We start from the raw sequence: 20,816 nt of genomic DNA on the forward strand, positions 1-20,816 counted from the left end.
TTATTATTAAACACACACACACACACACACACACACACAGAACAGAACATTACTAACACCCCAAGAACTGTCTCACTTAGCAGCCCAATTACTACATCATTCCCTCTAGGTAACCACTCTTCTAATTTCTCAACTCATACATTAGTCTCCCCTGTTTGTCAATCTTGTGTAACAAACCATGCAATAAGTGTCTGGCTTCCTTTCACCAAATGTTATGTTTCTGAGATTTATACATGTTTTCCATGCAGTTGTAATTCATGCATCCTTACTGCTATTTAGCACTTCATCATATAAAATCTCACAATTTACTTATTTACATTAATGTTTTTCCCATTGATGGAAATGGTGCTATCCTTCAGTGTTTATGATGCTTTTAGTAAAGTTTTCCTTTAATTTTCTTCCACTGCTATTATGCTTCAAAAGTGTTTGCGCATGTCGCAATAACAAATTCACCTATATTTTTCTAGCTATTTAAAATGATGCTATTTTATTTAGCTATTAAATTAAGATGAAATTAGTTTAAAGAGTGACATTAGCCATTTAGATGGCTAAATGATTAAGTAGATAATTAAGCCCTTTTTCGGTTCTTTGATTTTTGGTGCAAACTTTGTTTAAATTATTAAATTATTTTTAAGTTATTTAATTAATAAATATTAAAATAATGAAATATAAAATATTAAAGATGTATATGTACATGTGCTATTATTAATAAGAGGTATATATTTACATATTATATCTCTACTCCACTTACTATACTTTTCTACATCTACATTTATTTTGAAATCAGAGAATGAAAATTTAATTATAAGACTAAAAGGAATACTAATGTTGTATGGATCCTAAATTTAAATGTAGAAAATGAAAAAATACAAAAACAATGCTCTGTGCAGATTTTTGGAATTCAGAATTTATGCTTTCTCTCCTTACCAATATCATGCAGAGTGATAATACTATTTAATTTAATTTTTGAAATTTGAAAGTATTCATCAGACATGACACTAAGCAGTTAATTATTTATTAATAATGTTGTTTAATTAACAATTGAATTATAGTCACAAGTTAATATATTAAAATGAAACCTTTGACTAAGATTTTATGTGACTATTTTGCACTGTGATTAGAATTCGCCTCATCATTTAGATCCCAGATGAACTTCAAGGGAAAATCTTTCATCTCCTCCTGGAATATCCTGTCAAATCTCTCACTCTGCTCCACAGTCATGTGGTGTTTCCAGTCTCCAACAGCACCTAGTATGAGCAACACATGAATAACACACAAGTGAGGAAGCAGTATTGACAGGGCAAAAGCTACCCAATCCCATTATAATCATTTCTCTGAGCCACACTAAATACTCTCTAGTGGTATGACATATCACTTCCCATTAGGCAAAAAAGAGTTATAAAAGGACCCTAGGAATACAGTACCTATAAATACGAGGGCTCTTCAAAATGTTTGTGAAAATACAAATTAAAAAACTATTCATGGAGCTAAAATTTTTTTCACAAAATGAACTTATTTTGCAATTCTGTTTCTCATTTTTGAAGTTTCTTCATAGGTTTATAGTTCATTACCCTATCAGTTAGAGTTTTACTAACTGCTGTCATAGAATCATAACTATTTGTTAGGGAAAAAACCTGGAAAATTGTGAATATTTGGGATTTTTAATTAGAGTTTTATTAATTTATTTTAGAAGCCAAAAGACAAAAAAACAGAGACAACAATACAGGGAAAGAGATAGCTCCTTCTCAATGGTAAATTCCTCCCATACTCACAATGGCTGGAACTGAGAATTCAAAAAAGTCACCCGCATGTGCAGCAAAAGCCCAATTACTTCAGCCATCACCAGGGCTTCCCAACCCTTCCATTAACAGGAAGCTGGGATTGAGGGCCTGAACTATGAATTTACCCAAGGGTCTCTCATTTGGGACACGGGGGTCCTAACCACTAGGACAAAACCTTCTCCTAAAGTAAAAGAATAATATATTTTACCATATGGTAGGCATCGTACTACACATATCGTTTTTATGACATCGTATAATTCTTAACAGCCCTACAAGGTAAGTATTTCTTCACTTGTTAATTAAAAAATGAGCTGCAAAGTTTTTCAGCTAGTGATGTTAAGGTCACATTGGGTGCCAGAGCTGCTATTGCTAAGTTTTATTGGACAGAAGTTTGAAATTATCCTTATGCTATTTTTTAAATTATAACTAATTGTTGGGGCCAGTGCATAGCACAGCAGACTAAAGCCATGATGCAGCATTGGCAACCCATATAGGCACCATTTTGAGTCCCAGAGGCTCCAATTCTTGCTTTTTTATAGCTTTTATTTAATGAATGCAAATTTCGTAATACAACTGTAGAAATATAGTGGTTCTTCCCCCTATACTCACCTCCCATCCCCACTCCTGTCCTACCTCCTACTCCTTTTCCTATCCCATTCTTTATTAGGATTCCTTTTTAATTAACTTCATATACAGAAGACCAACTCTATACTAAGTAAAGATTTCAACAGTTTGCACCCGCCCCACCACACACACACACACAACATATAAAGTACTGCTTGAGAACAAGTTTTGCAGTGAATTCTCATAGTACAACTCATTAGGGACAGAGGTTCTACTTGAGTAGTAAGTGCACAGTGACTCCTGTTGTTAATGTAACAATTAACACTCTTATTTATGATGTCAGTGATCACATGAGGCTCTTGCCAGGAGCTTCCAAGGCTATGGAAGTCTTTTGTGACCACAAACTCTGTCAGTATTTAGACAAGACTATAAGCAAAGTGGAAGTTCTCTCCTCCCTTCAGAGAAAAGTACATCCTTCTTTGATGGCCCCTTATTTCCACTGAGGTCTCACTCACAGAGATCCTTCATGTAGAATATTTTTTGCCATACTGTCTCGGCTTTCCATGCCTGCATTGCTCCCATAGGCTTTTCAGCCACATCTGAATGAGGCTCCACTCTGACCCAACTCCTTGATAATGCACCTGGGAAAGCAATGGAGGATGGTCCAAGTGCTTGGGCCCTTGCACCCACATGGGAGACCCAGAAGAAGCTCCTGGCTCCTGGCTTTGGATCAGCTCAGCTCCAACAATTACAGACATTTGGGAAGTGAAACAGTGGATGGGAGACCTCTCTCTGTGTGTCTCTACCTCTCTCTGTAACTCTGTCTTTCAAATAAATAAAATAAATCATAAAAATACTAATTGTTCAGCACCTTCAGCAGTCAAATTTTCTGTAGAACATTATTGGAATTAGTATCAGATAGTACACTATTATGTATATGGGAATTTTATTCTATGTAATTTAACTGAAATACAAGGAAAAGAGATAATAAATGGCACAAGAATAATAATTTTAAAGCAACACTAGGTGAATTTCAGTAAGATATTTACATAAATATTTATAAATCAATATCTATTACCATAATGGTGTGTTATAAATAAAGTGCAATGTAAAATACAGAAGTCCAAATAAATATTTAGGATGATATACATTAAAACAATTGAATTTTAAAATGTGACCTTCCAAGGTATAATTGAGTAGAAAAATATATGCATTTTTAAAATATTTGGCACATAATCAGAATACAATAAATTTTTACTGCATTTTTGAATACCTTAATTTATAGTAGAAGGGGCTAATAAGATATCACTGTGCTTTCTGTGAAGAAGAAATCTCATACAAGTAGAAATAATAACACAAGTTTTCTCCCCCGCAATAACAACAAAAAATATATACTAAGTAGATTTCCTAGGAAAAAAGAATTAAAGACATTGTTGTTCAAAAATATCTACAACTTTCAGACAGGATTTGTTAACAAATTTTAAAAAGAAAAAAAAAAAAACATGCTTTCCAGAAGGAAGGAATATGGCACTTGCTTCTTATATTTATTTTATTGCTTTTTTTTGAAAGCACATAGAAATATATATGTAGAGAGAGACACAGATATAAAGAGGTCTTCTATATGCTGATTCATTTCTCAAATTCCTGCAACACTGGCTGGGCCAGGATTAAGTCAGGAGACTGGAATTCTATCTGGTCTCCTGTGTGGGTGGTAGGGACACAAGTTCTGGAGCCATCACTTGCTACCTCCCAGAGTGTGTATTAACAGGGAGCTGGAACTGGAAGCACAGCCAGGACTCAAAGCCAGGCACTGCAGTATCAGATGCAAGTAGCCCATGCAGTATCAGATGCAGGTATACCATGCAGCATCAAAACCTCTGTGCCAAGCACTTGCCCCAGAATGTAGTGTTTATTAAGAAAGTTCAGTGATGTTATTAGGTACAAAAACATTGTTAGAGTCCCTAGAAACTCTTCCCAGCAATTTTCAGCTGTAATATTTGATAAGTAGTAGGTCCCTAACCACAGTACAATATGAAAACATACGCTAGAAGCACTGATGATTCTTTCTTAGGTGCCAAGGACTCATGAGAACTAGATAATTTTGGTAGTATAAATCACTTAATGTCACCTTTGCGCAAGAAAGCTCCCTCATTATGTCGTGTGCCAATTTCATTGCTTAGAATACTATTATAATTTGCTTGTGGAATAAACTTCATGTTTTCAAATGTAGCCTGCCTCACAATGGCGTCCACCTCCTCTTCACTCAGGTCCTTCTCAAGAAAACTGCTGATTTTCAGTATTGAACTTCTGAGATCCTGAAAGAGTCATAAATGTGAGAAGTTACTAAGCTTATGAACAATGAAAGAGATACAGCCCAATATGCAGGATGGTCAAGTAAATGATAAATAAATTAAGTGAGAAATAGAAGGAAACTACTTCAACATCAAAAAAACTAATGTACAAAATGCCTATATCTTATGTCATATCCGATGGAGACAGACTGGAAGATTTTCACCTAAGATGTGGAAAACGTCCAATTTCTTCACTTCTATTTACAATAAAACTTAGGAATACTAGCCAAAGCAATTAGGCAACAAAAAGAAACAAAGGCCTCCAAATGGAAAAGAAAAGAGTAAAAAATATCTCTGCTATCAGATGACATGATCTTCTATGTAGAAAATACGAATGATATCATATCACAAACACACACGCATACACACAACAAAACACGTGCTAGAATTAAAAAATAAATTTATCAAAGTTTCTGGATACAAAGCTCAAAAACTGGATGAATTGCTATCAACCATCAATGATCAAGTCTACGAAACAATTAAAAAAACAATTACATTGAAAATAACATCCAAAAGTTTAAAATTATATAGAATAAACTTCACCAGGCAGTTGAAAGACTTGTATATTCAAAACAAAAAAATGAAAAAAACAACCAAAAAAGCTGAAAGAAAGGAAAGTCTACACATATAAGTGGACAATATTCCATGTTCCTGAATCATAAGATAATAATTTTTTTCAGTCATATCAATTTTAACAAATTCCGCCATATAGTACTAAATCTTCACACACACACACACACACACACACAGTCTTCAGAAATGTCTTAGATAATACATATTATGAACAAAACTATGCATGGGCCTCAAAATATTTACATCAAAATAAATTTTTCTTTTAATTTCATTTTCTTCTATGAACTTGTTGAATTTGCATGTAAACCTGTGACTGTGTTTGTGTGTGTGAATGTGTGTAGTAATAGCATGAAACATCAATGGAAGTTACAAGCATGAAAATTTTTAAATTATTTCTTTGAGGACATAACACAGAATAGGATTGGTAAAAATACCTATTGTTTTTTTTAAAACTTTTATTTAATGAATATAAATTTCCAAAGTACTGAATATGGATTACAATGGCTTCCCCCCCATAACGTCCCTCCCACCCGCAACCCTCCCCTTTCCTACTCCCTCTCCCCTTCCATTCACATCAAGATTCATTTTCGTTTCTCTTTATATACAGAAGATCAGTTTAGCATACATTAAGTAAAGATTTCAACAGTTTGCTCCCACACAGAAACATAAAGTGAAAAATACTGTTTGAGTACTAGTTTTTTTTTTTTATTTAATGAATATAAATTTCCAAAGTACGACTTCTGGATTACAATGGCTTCCCCCCATACCGTCCCTCCCACCCACAACCCTCCCCTTTCCCACTCCCTCTCCCCTTCCATTCACATCAAGATTCATTTTCGATGATCTTAATGTACAGAAGATCAGCTTAGTATACATTAAGTAAGGATTTCAACAGTTTGCTACCACACAGAAACATAAAGTGAAAAATAATAGATGATTTTTTTAAAATGATGATGAAATCAGATCAGACCTATTTTCATGTTTAATCCCAGTGAGAGTCAAGTTGGGAATTGATAATTTCTTTTTTTTTCAGAAGATCAGTTTAGTATACATTAAGTAAAGATTTCAACAGTTTGCACCCACATAGAAACACAAAGTGAAATATACTGTTTGAGTACTCGTTATAGCATTAAATCTCAATGTACAGCACATTTAGGACAGAGATCCTACATGAGGAGTAAGTGCACGGTGACTCCTATTGTTGACTTTACAAATTGACACTCCTGTTTATGGCATCAGTAATCTCCCTATGCACCAGTCATGAGTTTCCAAGGCTATGGAAGCCCCTTGAGTTCTCCGACTCTTATCTTGTTTAGACAAGGTCATAGTCAAAGTGGAGGTTCTCTCCTCCCTTCAGAGAAAGCTACCACCTTCTTTGAAGACCTGTTCTTCCCACTGGGATCTACACACAGAGATCTTTTTGCCAGAGTGTCTTGGCTTTCTATGCCTGAAATACTGTCATGGGCTTTTCAGCCAGATCCGAATGCCTTTAGGGCTGATTCTGAGGCCAGAGTGCTATTTAGTACATCCGCCATTCTATGAGTTTGCTGAGTATCTCACTTCCCATGTTGGATCACTCTCCCCTTTATTTATGCTATCGGTTAGTTTTAGCAGGTACTAGACTTGTTTATGTGCTCCCTTTGACTCTTAGTCCTTTCATTATGATCGATTGTGAACTGAAATTGATCACTTGGGATAGTGAGATGGCATTGGTACATGCCACCTTGATGGGATTGAATTGGAATCCCCTGGTATGTTTCTAACTCTACCATTTGGGGCAAGTCAGCTTGAGCATGTCCCAAATTATACATCTCTTCCCTCTCTTATTCCCACTCTTATGTTTAACAGGGATCACATTTCAGTTAATTTTCAACACTTAAGAATAACTGTGTGATAATTACAGAATTAAACCAGTCATATTAAGTAGAACAGACAAAAAAAACTACTAAGGGGATAATGAATTAAGTTGTTCATTAACAGTCAGGGCTATGCTGATCAAGTCACCGTTTCTCATAGTGTCCATTTCACTTCAGCAGGTTTCCTTTTTGATGTTCAGTCAGTTGTCACCGATCAGGGAGAACATATGGTATTTGTCCCTTTGGGACTGGCTTACTTGATTGAGTACTAGTTATAGCATTAAATCTCAATGTACAGCACACTAAGGACAAAGATCCTACATGAGGAGTAAGTGCACAGTGACTCCTGTTGTTGACTTAACAAATTGACACTCTTGTTTATGGCATCAGTAATCACCCTAGGCTCTTATCATGAGCTGCCAAGGCTACGGAAGCCCCCTGAGTTCACTTACTCTGATAATTTTTAGACAAGGCCATGGTCAAAGTGGAAGTCTTTTCTCCCTTCAGAGAAAGGTACCTCCTTCTTTGATGACCCATTCTTTCCACTGGGATCTCACTCACGGAGATCTTACATTTAGGTTTTTTTTTTTTTTTTCCCCCGAGTGTCTTGGCTTTCCATGCCTGAAATACTCTCATGGGCTTTTCAGCTGGATCTGCATGCCTTAAGGGCTGATTCTGAGGCCAGAGTGCTGTTTAGGACATCTGCCATTCTATGAGACTGCTGTGTATCTCACTTCCCATGTTGGATCATTCTCTCCCTTTTTTATTCTATCAGCTAGTATTTGCAGACACTATTCTTGTTTATGTGATCCCTTTGGTTCTTAGTCCTATCATTATGATCAATTGTGAACAGAAATTGATCACTGGGACTAGTGAGATGGCATTGGTACATGCCACCTTGATGGGATTGAATTGGAATCCCCTGGTATGTTTCTAACTCTACCAATTGGGGCAAGTCAGCTTGAGCATGTCCCGAATTGCACATCAGAAGATAATAATTCTAATACTACCTAAAGTTATCCATAGAATCAATGCAATCTCAATCAAAATACCAATGACTATTTTTGTAGAAACAAAAATTCATCTTAAAATTTATATGGAGGTGCTGGCACAGTGACATAGAAGGCTAAGCCTCCACCTGCATTGCCAGTGTCCCATATGGGTGTCAGTTCGAGTCCTGGATGCTCCACTATGGTTCCAGCTCCCTGATGATGCACCTGGAAAAGCAGCAGAGATGGACCAGGCCCTTGGGATCCTCCACCCACACGGGAGACCCACAGGAGGCTCCTGGCTCCTGGCTCCTGGCTCCTGGTTCCTGGCTTCAGCTTGGCAGAGCCCAAGCATTGGGAGTGAATCAGTGGATGGAGGTGTGCTCTCTCTCTCTCTCTCTCTCTCTCTCTCTCTCTTTCTCTCTCCTTCTAACTCACTCTGTATCTCTGCCTTCCAAATATAAATAAATAAATCTTTAAAGAAATTCATATGGGGCAGGCACTGTGGTATAGTGACATAAGCCTCCACCTGCAGAGCCAGCATCCCATGTGGGCACCGGTTCTAGTCCCAGCTGCTCCTCCTCTGATACAGCTCTCTATGGCCTAGGAAAGCAGTAGAAAATGGCCCAAGTACTGAGGCCCCTGGACCCCAATGGGAGACCCAGAGAAATTTCCTGGCTCCTGGCTTCAGATCAGCATAACTCTGGCCATTCCAACCAATTGGGGAGTGAACAATCGGATGGAGGACCTTTCTTTCTTTCTCTCCCTCTCTCTCTCCCTCTCTGCCCCTTCTCTCCATGTATCTCTTTCAAATAAATAAATAAATCTTTAAAAAATTCTTATGAACTCTCAAGGTAATAAACCTCCTAGTCTTGACAAAGAATAAATTTGGAGGTTTCACAATTCTTGATTTCAAAACTTAATGCAGGTCACACTAATTAAAACACAGTGATAGTGACATAAGTGAATGTATTAGAAACTTGGATGAATCAAATAGAATAGGGATCACAGAAATCAATTCTCATCTATGTGGTCAAATGATTTTTTCATACAAGTTTCAATAATATTCAGTAGGGAAGTGGCAGTCTTTTCAACGAAGATTCTACTGTAAAATTGGAAGTCCATAGGAAAAATAATAAACAGAAACACAATATGCAATAGTACTTCACAAGGAAGAGAGATTAAATTTAATTCTGGAGGTTAGAACATTTTCAAGAGGAAGAAATATTTCTTTCAATTTTAGAAAAAAGAAACAGCTCTGAAAAATATGGAATTCCTTTCTGAGCATAAAAGTAGCCTCAAATTGGCCAGCGCCGTGGCTCACTAGGCTAATCCTCCACCTGCAGTGCCAGCACCTCAGGTTCTAGTCCTGGTTGAGGCGCCGTATACTAGTCCCTGTTGCTGCTCTTCTAGTCCAGCTCTTTGCTTTGGCCCAGGAGGGCAGTGGAAGATGGCCCAAGTGCTTCCATCCCTGCACCTGCATGGGAGACCGGGGGGGAAGCACCCAGCTCCTGGCTTCGGATCAGCGCAGCGCCACTTGCGGAGTGAACCAACAGAAGGAAGACCTTTCTCTCTGTCTCTCTCTCTGTCTATAACTCTCTCTCTGTCTCTCTCTCTCACACTGTCTAACTCTGCCTGGCAAAAAAAATTTCAAAAAAAAAAAACACAAAAATGTTAAATCCCTTTCATATGTAGTGGAATGTTAACTTCCGTGTTCTTGGTACTTGATGGATTTGCGAGAAATGGAACTGGCTGGCAGATGGGGGTAGAGAATTAAGGGCCATGCCAACTTTGCTGAGTGTTTTATTTTTTTTTTAAGATTTATTTATTTATTTGAAAGTCAGAACTACAGAGAGAGGAAGAAACAGAAACAGAGAGATCTTCTATCTGTCTGTTCACTCCCCAAATGACTGCAATGGCCAGGGCTGGCCCGGGCTGAAGCCAGGAGCCAGGAGTTCAACTGGGTCTCTCACATGGGAGCAAGGGCCCATGCACTTAGGCCATTCTTGGCCTCTTTTTCAAGAACATTAGCAGAAAGCTGAATTGGAAGTGGAGCAGCCAGGACTCAAACCGGCACCCTTATGGCATCCCAGTACTGCAGAAGGTGGCTTAATCCACTGTGCCACAGGGCCAGCCACCTTGCTGAGTTCCCCCCAAAAAATAAATAAATATAAATATAGATTAATGAATGTTACTACAAATTGAACATTTATGAAGTCATTCACATCAAGCAACTGAACAACACAAGTATTCTAGAATCCTACAAGACACCTCTTTCCTAATTTCAAACTTTATTCTTTCCCCAAAAGACAACCACTTTTCATCTTATAGTAATAACATCTCAGCTTACTTACAATTTAATCATCTAATAGAAATATATGAACATTATAATTGACCTCGTTCCTATTACATACATAGACACCTGAGACAGAGTAGTAGAAAACAACTCTGCATAGTCAATATGGTCCTCAGTATATCACCTCCAAATCTGCGGGACTGCTCAAAATACTCTGAGATAAACTGCTATGCCTTTGGGCATCCTGATGGTATTATAATTGGGATAGGAAATAGACAATTTTGAGTAAAATCATCAAGAAATTTCCAAGAGAAAATTAAGAATATTTTTAGAAAGAAACTCTTAGAGCTAAAACACTTGAGCTAACCAATATCCGTCTTCCCCAGAGAGTTGAAAGAGATCCTGATCTTATTATATGGTTAAAAAGTCTTTTTTTTTTTTGCTAAGCTGGAAAACATTTATATCAAATATACATAAACAATTGGCTACGTTGTAGAAGGTCAGACAAAATTCAGGTGTGGTGACAGATTGAAGATAGAACAGAGAAATATTACAGGGGTTTTGCATAGTCTACTCTGGTCTCCATTCAAATGTTTGTTAAAAATCTACTGACCTACTATGTTTCAACACTTTTTGTGATCACATTCTCATTAATTCACGTATAAAAATAGGGAAGGAATCAGATTTTGTTATGAGACAATAACTGTGGTTGAACAATAAATAATAAAGAGAAACAAGGAAAGATTGAAGGCAGGTAGAGCAAAATGAGGAAAGTTGATCTAAAAACTAACTACAAGTTCTGAATGACCTGGACTGCAGCAAATGCCACATGGACTGAGACAAGGTTCTGTCTTCCACAAGGGATACAGAGCCAGAATTCACATGACCCATTAATTGAGTAAGTGAAGGTTTAAGAGCAAAAGAATAAATTAAGTATGTCATCTCATTTCTGATTAATGCCACGTGAATTCTTGAGCAATTATTAGGAAGACAAGCATCTAGTGCTAAATTACACTTTGATCAGGATTTTTAGAAGTTTAACTATTAGATATAGAAGCTTTAGGAAGTGCCTTCTTAGCGCAGTAGGCAGCGCGTCAGTCTCATAATCTGAAGGTCCTGAATAGATATAGAAGCTAAGCATGAAGGATACAATTATAATATAGGTGTTCCTCGGTTGGTGTTATATACTCAAAATTCACCAATTTATGCCCCCAATATGTTGCAATCTGCTGTAACCTACTTTGCACACATGTTACAACACAAAATTCAGTGGATTTTTTTTTCTTTTTTTCTTTTTGACAGGCAGAGTGGACAGTGAGAGAGAAATACAGAGAGAAAGGTCTTCCTTTACCGTTGGGTCACCCTCCAATGGCTGCTGCGGCCGGCGCACCGCGCTGATCCGATGGCAGGAGCCAGGTGCTTCTCCTCATCTCCCATAGGGTGTGCAGGGCCCAAGCACTTGGACCATCCTCCACGGCACTCCCGGGCCACAGCAGACAGCTGGCCTGGAAGAGGGGCAACTGGGACAGAATCCGGCACCCTGACTGGGACTCATTTTTAGTTGATTTCTTTGATATCGTAAAGATTTTTAATGTATCTTAAAGAACTTTGTTGACATATCTTCTTGGCCACTGTCATCACACACTTTATTTTCTTTCTCTCTGACTGCTCATTTTCTGTTTCTTTTTAGTGTTCATCCCTCTCTAACCAAACTTCCCTGTTAGTCTTATTTCCTTTTTGCTCATTCCTTCCTCTCTCTCTCCCACTTCCCCTCCTTTCATGCTTTCTTCTTGGCTTTTATTCCCTTGGTTTTAATCCCCAGACCATTTTTCAGAGATTTTTTATTTGCATTTTTCATTTATTTCTCAGTATATCCATTTCAGCACATGTAAGACACCTTAAACTTCATATGTCAAAACCAGTATCATAAACAATCTTCTTCCTTTAACCTGATTCTGCTTCAGTGATCCCTAAACACCTCAATGACTAATATCACTAACTACATGAATATGTAAACTAGAGATATAGGAAGCATCCTAGACAGCTGTCACTATTTCATTTCATAGTTCCTGTCCTGTTTATATCCCAAATATGTATTGAAATTCTACATTCTCTCCATTCCCAGATATCACTATAGTTCAAAGTAACATGGGCATTCAACAGATTAATACACTCATCTCTAATTGCTCTTCTCTACTTTTATTCACTATTTTCACTTTCAACCCACCAAGGGAAATGATATTCCAGAAACACTGATTCTATCTCATTATTATCTTCTTAGAACTCATAAAGTCTCATTGCTACTTTTAAGATTAAAGAAATCACCATCGTTAACATAGTCTACAGACCTTGCCCAGTCTAGCTGTTACAACTCATCTATCTGGGCTGGCACCATGGCTCAATAGGCTAATCCTCCACTTGCGGTGCTGGCACACTGGGTTCTAGCCCCAGTCAGGGCGCCGGATTCTGTCCCGGTTGCCCCTCTTTCAGGCCAGCTCTCTGCTGTGGCCCGGGAGTGCAGTGGAGGACGGCCCAAGTGCTTGGGCCCTGCACCCCATGGGAGACGAGGAGAAGCACCTGGCTCCTGCCTTCGGATCAGCACGGTGCACCGGCCGTAGTGGCCAATTGGGGGGTGAACCAACAGTAAAGGAAGACCTTTCTCTCTGTCTCTGTTTCTCACTGTCCACTCTGCCTGTCAAATAAATAAATAAATAAATAAAATAAAAATAAATAAAAATTAAAAAACCTCATCTATCTGAGTCTTTCATCTCTTGCTCCTTAATCTTTTAAGTCCTTCCTTCTTTAAGTCCTTCCTTCAATTATTAAAGGTGCTGTATACTTCACCACTTAAAGAATTGTCACTTTCTTCTTCATTAATTTATAGCTCTTTTTCATGTGTTTTTTTATTAGTTTTATTCACTATCTGTCTGCTCCCATGTTACTTAATGATAACTATCACCTTTATATAGATAGATATCTTTAGTAAAAACACATGTTGAGACTGTCTGGACTTTTCCTTAATAGCCATACTTATCACGTTTTCAATTATATGTAATGGCTCACTGAGTATCTATGTTCCTCCTTATTGGATTATGGCCTTTTCTCATCATAATACTGCATATTACACAGTTATCACTCATTAGTTTCTGAATTAATGAATAAATAGATTGTGAATTTCTGAATCATCATACCAATTAGAGATCCATAAAATCCCAAACTGTTCTGTTCGTTTGCACATCGTCTTCAGACAATATTGTTGGTTGCCTCCATGTAACCATTCTGTGATTTCACATAAAAACTACATTTCAAAATTATCTTTGGGGGCCGGCACTGTGGCGCAGCAGGTTAAAGCCCTGGCCTGAAGTGCCAGCATCCTATATGGTCACTTGTTCTAGTCCCAGCTGCTACTCTTCCAATCCAGCTCTCTGCTATGCCCGGGAAAGCAGTGGAGGACGTCCTGAGTCCTTGAGCCCCTGCTCCCACGTGGGAGACCCAGAGGAAATTCCTGGCTCCTGGCTTCAGATTGGCGCAGCTCCGGCCACTGGCGTCATCTGGGGAGTGAACCAGCAGATGGAAGACCTCTCTCTGTGTCTCTACCTCTCTCTGTAACACTTTCAAATAAATAAAATAAATCTTTAAAAAAATTATCTTTAAAAATACAAAGAACTTGCATCACAGGGCACAGACTCACATTTGGAAATATTAATCATATGTTAATAGTAACTTCTTGTTTCCGTGTTCCATGTTGCCCCTTTTTTAAGAATAGTTGTCCTGAATTTAGCATTTATTGCTAAAGGCAACTACATGAGAAGGAACCACAAAAGATGGCTGTGTAGTGACAAATGTGACCTTGAGAAGACTGGTAACACAAGCACAGATGGAATTAGAAACATAACATGAAGCCTGAGAAAGTGTGGTTAGATATCAAGAGATGTGGGAGAATATGATTTGCTGAAACCAACAGAGGAAAGTGCTTTGGTAAATATTTTTCTTAGCTCTGTCATCTTACCTTCTTCATATCTTCATACATCATGAACAGAATATTGAAGTCATTTTTGTGTTCATACCAGCCTCTGATGTGATCAAACCATAGGCTTCCCATCACTATGAGGAAAATTAAATAAAGTCACATTGTTGTCTTCATTTTCAGGAAATTATTCTTTTGCTTCTGTTTTGGAATGTTCAGAAACACATATAAATCTCCCATCACTGAACATCTAGATCACAGTTTTTAAATACTTACTACTCTCAGGAACATTAAATTATTTCCATAAAAACCTGTCTCAGAAAAACTACTCTGTGTGTAGAAAGTGTCACTGCAAAAATACATCATCATCTGAGCCTGAAGATTTCTTTATGGTAAGTCACTTCATTTTCCTACCTACACCACCTGAAAATTCTATTTCTGTATTACTTAACATCTTGCATAGAGATATCTAAGATCTCTATTCTTCTATTCTCTAAGATCTTGCAGACAACATTCACTCCCTCTCATGGTCCAGAACCTAATTTAATCAACTAAATGACTGACAGCCATATCCCACAATTCACAAAACTTTTGCATCAATCCTCCTAAGTAGTGAAATGAAGAAGCCCACAGTGGTCATGTAAGACCTACCACAGGCTCACAATAGCTCATAAAGTCTCTCATCAGCTAGTCTGGAATATGTAACTCTGGGTATGGATTTAGCTAGTTTGAACTGTTAGAACATTTGGGGATCTCTCATATGTGGTCAAAATACCTCCTAAAATATGCCTTTGCAGTCTTGACAATCCCCACAGGGTCCTGGCCAGGACAAAGAGCAACAAAGTGGCAGACTAAATTGCTGTACAATTGTAACCACTTCCCTGAACTCCATTGTCTATCATTGCCCTTCTCCTTTTCTCTGTAGTATGTTCCCTAAGGCCAAGAACTTGGCTAAATGGCAGCATTTTCTCATCAGTATATGGCTTAATAAATAAATTCATAGTTACCTTTTCCATCTAGAAACTTTTCCATGAAATTTTCTAAGGTATTTGAAGCTTCAAATCTAACCACCATATTTGAAAAATGGAAAAATGAAATTAAAACATCCTTAGGATTTCTGTAGACATAAATAATCTGCAGAGAAAATTATGAAATAATTTTAACAGTTTTTGCATCTCTTTACAGAGTTTATAACAGCTGTGCAATCATTCATTACATGAATTCTTTAATTCTTCTCATTCTTTCTTTCCATCATAGAACTTTAGGTTGTATCCAATTTTTTGTTATAATAAACAGTATTACAGGCTGGCGCCATGGCTCAATAGGCTAATCCTCCACCTAGCGGCGCCGGCACACTGGGTTCTAGTCCCGTTCAGGGCGCCGGATTCTGTCCCGGTTGCCCCTCTTTCAGGCCAGCTCTCTGCTGTGGCCCGGGAGTGCAGTGGAGGACGGCCCAAGTGCTTGGGCCCTGCACCCCACGGGAGACCAGGAGAAGCACCTGGCTCCTGCCTTCGGATCAGCGCGGTGTGCTGGCCACAGAAGCGCCAGCCTTGGAAGCCATTGCAGGGTGAACCAACAGTAAAGGAAGACCTTTCTCTCTGTCTGTCTCTCTCACTATCCACTCTGCCTGTATTCATGTATGCAAACATAGGATACATTTCTAAAAGTGACATTGATTATTGGTAGAGTTTATAAATATAGAATCTGTATTAATTAACTTCTATAAACATTATATTTGCCGTACAGCCAAGCTAGAACTGGAGATAAGAAAGAAAAAGAACTACTTATGAGGTTGGAGCAAATAGCTATTTACAAAGAATAACAATGAATTTTTTTATTTCACATCATATACAAAAAATAGTTCCAAATGGACCTATTTAAATATGGAATAAAATTTTGACATCTAAGTCAAGAATGGGTTTCTGTGTTTGGAATAAGGAAGGATTTATTTAAAACAATACTTTTTAAAATAAAAACTGATCAGTTTTGCTCCATTAAAGTTAAGAGTGTTAGTAATTACAATACAATATAAAGGGATGAAAAATCACAAAATATGAAAGAAGCAACACTTGCAAATTGCTGCTTAATATCAAGGGTATGTATAAAGCAAAGGAATAAGAAAAAAATCATGATTAATACAACATAGGCAAAAGATATATTCACTTCACAGAATAAAAACTAGGTATGGCCATAAAAACATCAAGAAGTACTTCATATCATTACTGATTATTAATATGCAAATTAATATCAGTTTAGGGACATTTTTATAAGTACTAGAATTAAAAATTAAAAGTCTGGTGTGAAAAGTTGCTGGAGAAATTATTAGGAGAAAAATAAGAACTCATCCATTAACAGGGTACACCTGCTTGCTTAGGAAAATATAACACTACCTTATCAAGTTTATTATTATTGTATTTCCATCATGAAGAATCATGTGACAATATAAATATAAATTTAAGTAAAATTTAAAGCCAAGGGATTTAACAAAACAACATATAATTTGCTCAACAAAAAAGTAATCTCCAAATATTGAAAAAGTTAAACAGCAAAAATTCTATCAAGTGCACTACATTTTGACTTAGCAACAATCATGGTGGCAGACTTATATATATTTATTTTTTGACATAAATATAAAAAAACACAAATTAATTTAATTTTTAAACTTTGCTTGATGCGGGTTTGTATTAATACCTCAAACAGAAAAAAGTACATTATTTTCTTATGTTGTTGTGGGACATACTGAAACAATAATCATGTAATTTTTGGTAAAACTCCCTAAAAAATTCCAAAAATTCAATTTTTACCCAATACCACCATTACCCAATGATAGCTCAGTAAGACTAATAATCATAACTTTAAAATATCTTTGAACATTATATAAATACTCAGAAGTAAAAAATTCTAAAAATAACTGACACCTATTAAGAGAGTAAAACTGAAATAAATTACTCAGCTACTCAAAATTCTTTTCCATATCTATATTAAAATAGCATCCATTATTTGAAAATATCAACATTTTAGAAACAAATATTAGAAATAGACTATTTGGGCCAGTGCCATGGCTCACTTGGTTAATCCTCCACCTGTGGCACTGGCATCCCATATGGGCGCTGGTTCTAGTCCTGGTTGCTCCTCTTCCAGTCCGGCTCTCTGCTGTGGCTCAGGAAGGCAGTGGAGGATGGCCCAAGTGCTTGGATCCCTGCACCTGCATAGGAGACCAGGAGGAAGCTCCTGGCTCCTGGCTTTGGATGGGCGTAGCTCTAGCCATAGTGGCCATTTGGGGAGAGAACCAATGGAAGGAAGACCTTGCTCTGTGTCTCTCTTTCTCTCTCACTGTCTAACTCTGTCAATAATATTAAAATAAAAAAAGAAATAGACTATTTAGTTAAAGAAGACAGAAACATATGTGTAAACAAAATAGAAAATAATTAATAAAAATTTTTAAAGTAGAAAATATTAAGTGATGTTTCCTAAAACAAATCTATTTCCTTGGTGAAAGAAAACTGGGTTGTTATGTGATTTTCTTTTAAAGTTTTATTTATTTATTTGAAAGGCAGAGTTACAGAGAGGCAGAAGCGGAGAGAGAAAAAGAGAAACAGAGAGAGAGAGAGAGGGAGGTCTTCCATCTGCTAATTTCTCCCCAGTAGCTGCTAGTGCTGGAGCTGCGCCAATCCAAAGCCAGGAGCCAAGAGCTTCTTCTGAATCTCCCTTGTAGATGCAGGCTGGGGCCATCTTGTATTGCTTTCACAGGCCACACAGCAGAGAGCTGGATCGGAAGTAGAGCAGCCAGGACTTGAACCAGCGCCAATACGGGAAGCCAGCACCACAGAAAGGGCTTCAACCTGCTGCACCACACGCCAGCCCCACAGTTATGTGATTTTTAAAAATCCACCCCACTTTCAAAAAACAGCATTGTGTGTGTGCATATGTATACACATTATGCCTATACATGAAGTGAATATGGCAAAATGGTAAAAGTTATTAAATCTATGTGTATTCATTGAACTCTAGTTTATACTTTTTTGTGTTATTTGAAATAGTTTAAAATAAAACACAGAAAAAGAAACCACTGGATATAGTAATATGACATAACAACCCCTATACAAAATTCCTCATATTCTAAAACATTTAAAAAGAATTAAATTACAAATGAATGAAAAATATAACCACATATTTAGAATAAATGAATAAGATCCTGAAAAAAAAAAGATTTCTTTAGTGTATTGAGACCAAAATAAAATAGGTAAGAAGGATGCTAGGAAAAATGTAAAATACACAAAGAGCCAAAGTAGGATATGGGAGGAGCATTGGAATATTGCAGCTAGGTTAGCAATTCTTGGCAATGAAACATTAAGTCTTTGACAATAATGCAAATTGAAAATATACTATGAAAGTCAACATATAGTGAGAGTATAATTATTGTGTGGTGTCATATCATTTGGTATTTAGCTGTAAACATTGCTTCACTGACCTACCATGTAAATGACAATGTAGCCTTTCTTCCCCGAATTATCTCCAAATTATCATTTTGCTACCTAGACATCAGCAAAAATTAATGATTCTCTTCATTGGTGAGCACATGAGGAAAGAGGCATTCTTACACACTATTTGATGGAAAAACAATATATTATAGAAAGCAAAAAGTAATATTTGCCAACACTTAAAATGTTTGGGCAATTCAACCTTAAGTTCATTTTTATTTCTTTATATTTGAAAGGGAAACAGATAGAGATAGAAACACAGATAGAGAACTTCCAACTGCCAGTTCACTCACCAAATTCCCAAAATAGCCAGGAGTGGGTTAGGCAAAAGCCAGGAAACGGAAAATCTGCCTATGCCTCTTACAGAAGTGGCAGGGACCCAAGTACTTGAGCCATCAACTTCTTCCTCCCAACGTGAGCGTTAACAGGAAGCTGAACCAAAAGTGCAGTTGGGATGCAAACCCAGGAATTTTGTGTGCTGATGCACAAGAACTTCTGCCATATGCTACATGGTAACATCACAAAGTGTGTTGTGGCTCAGAAAATGTACATATTTTCAATTATCACACATATGTTAAATTTGCAAAATATTGTCATAATTATTTAATAATCACAACATTTGAAAGTATATGGGTGAGTGGGGCTGGAGAACAATTCTTAGGGAAGGTGTGCCGCCAGTGCAAAAAGTGTGTAAGATATTTCTGTGACTTACTTTAGCTTTGTTGTTCTTGAGACTTTTGGGTGCTAAATAATATGGAAGGTGGGAAGAAAAGAGGCGAGGGGATGGTCTGTTCTCAATGTCCACTTTGCGAATATTGTATTCCAAGAAGGGCACTCTATCAAGCGTGTCCCACTTTTCAGTTCTGTTTCGGTGGCCCTCAAAATAAATCAAGCTTAGTATCTGCTGAGTCCAGATAGTACCTATAAACACAGATAATCTTGTTTTCATACATAATAGAGCTTTGAATAATAACTGTGAATAGTAATGGTCAAACCACGTATAACAAACTTGTTTGAGGTGTTCTGACATTGCTACACCATAAATATGAAAACAAATACTATAGAAAATCTTAACTCCAACTTTACCTTTTAGTCTGTATCAACCACAAATAAATTCAAAGCAGTTTCTCCAGGTTCCACCCTCCATTCACTGCTAAAGTAAGGATCATGTTGACAAAGAAAAAAAAAAAAAAGCATCCTTTCAAGGATGGACATATAGACTAGTGGTTTAGGTTCATCCCACAATGGGATTTCTAGGTTTGATCCCAGGCTCTAGTTCATGACTTTAGCTTCCTGCTAGTGTATACACTGAGAAGAAGCAGTGGTTCAAGTAATCGGACTCCTACCACCCATATGGAAGACCTGGATTGGGTCTTTAGTATGTGGCTCTGGTTCTGACACAGTCCTGGCTGCTAAGGTTATTTGGAGAGTGAATCAGTGGATGGGAACTCTCATTCTCAGTCTCTCTTTGTCATTCTAAAATAAGTAAAAATATGAGGTTTTGTAAAATGTTTCTGTGGCCAGCGCCATGGCTCACTAGGCTAATCCTCCACCTAGCGGCGCCAGTACACCGGGTTCTAGTCCTGGTCGGGGCGCCGGATTCTGTCCCGATTGTGCCTCTTCCAGGCCAGCTCTCTGCTGTGGCCAGGGAGTGCAGTGGAGGATGGCCCAAGAACTTGGGCCCCGCACCCCATGGGAGACCAGGATAAGTACCTGGCTCCTGCCATCGGATCTGTGTAGTGCACTGGCCACAGCGCACCGGCCCCAGCGGCCATTGGAGGGTGAACCAACAGCAAAAGGAAGACCTTTCTCTCTGTCTCTCTCTCTCTCACTGTCCACTCTGCCTGTCAAAAAATTTTAAAAAAATAAATAAGATAAAATAAAATGTTTCTGCATGGTGTCCTATGGCCCATTAAAATTATATTTTACCGCATCTTTGTAGTGATGGTCTTTAGAAA

General features: G+C 37.6%; 1 protein-coding gene across 1 annotated transcript in view; it reads right to left on the reverse strand.

Annotated features, from left to right (window-relative positions):
• Window positions 1–1,059: 1,059 nt before the first annotated feature.
• The window catches only part of LOC100338493 (amine sulfotransferase-like), a 28,167-nt gene continuing 8,410 nt past the window's right edge, over window positions 1,060–20,816 (reverse strand). Inside the window, exons 2-6 of the mRNA XM_089333754.1 lie at window positions 19,571–19,779; window positions 15,385–15,511; window positions 14,420–14,514; window positions 4,474–4,660; window positions 1,060–1,247 (exon numbers count right to left, since the gene is read on the reverse strand). Of these exons, the coding sequence (XP_089189880.1) occupies window positions 1,102–1,247; window positions 4,474–4,660; window positions 14,420–14,514; window positions 15,385–15,511; window positions 19,571–19,779 (764 nt within the window). The 3' untranslated portion in view covers window positions 1,060–1,101. The remainder of the gene's footprint in view (window positions 1,248–4,473; window positions 4,661–14,419; window positions 14,515–15,384; window positions 15,512–19,570; window positions 19,780–20,816) is intronic.

This window comes from Oryctolagus cuniculus, chromosome 5 (genome assembly GCF_051225735.1).
Source record: "Oryctolagus cuniculus isolate XC-2025 breed Fujian yellow rabbit chromosome 5, ASM5122573v1, whole genome shotgun sequence".
NCBI lineage: Eukaryota > Metazoa > Chordata > Mammalia > Lagomorpha > Leporidae > Oryctolagus > Oryctolagus cuniculus.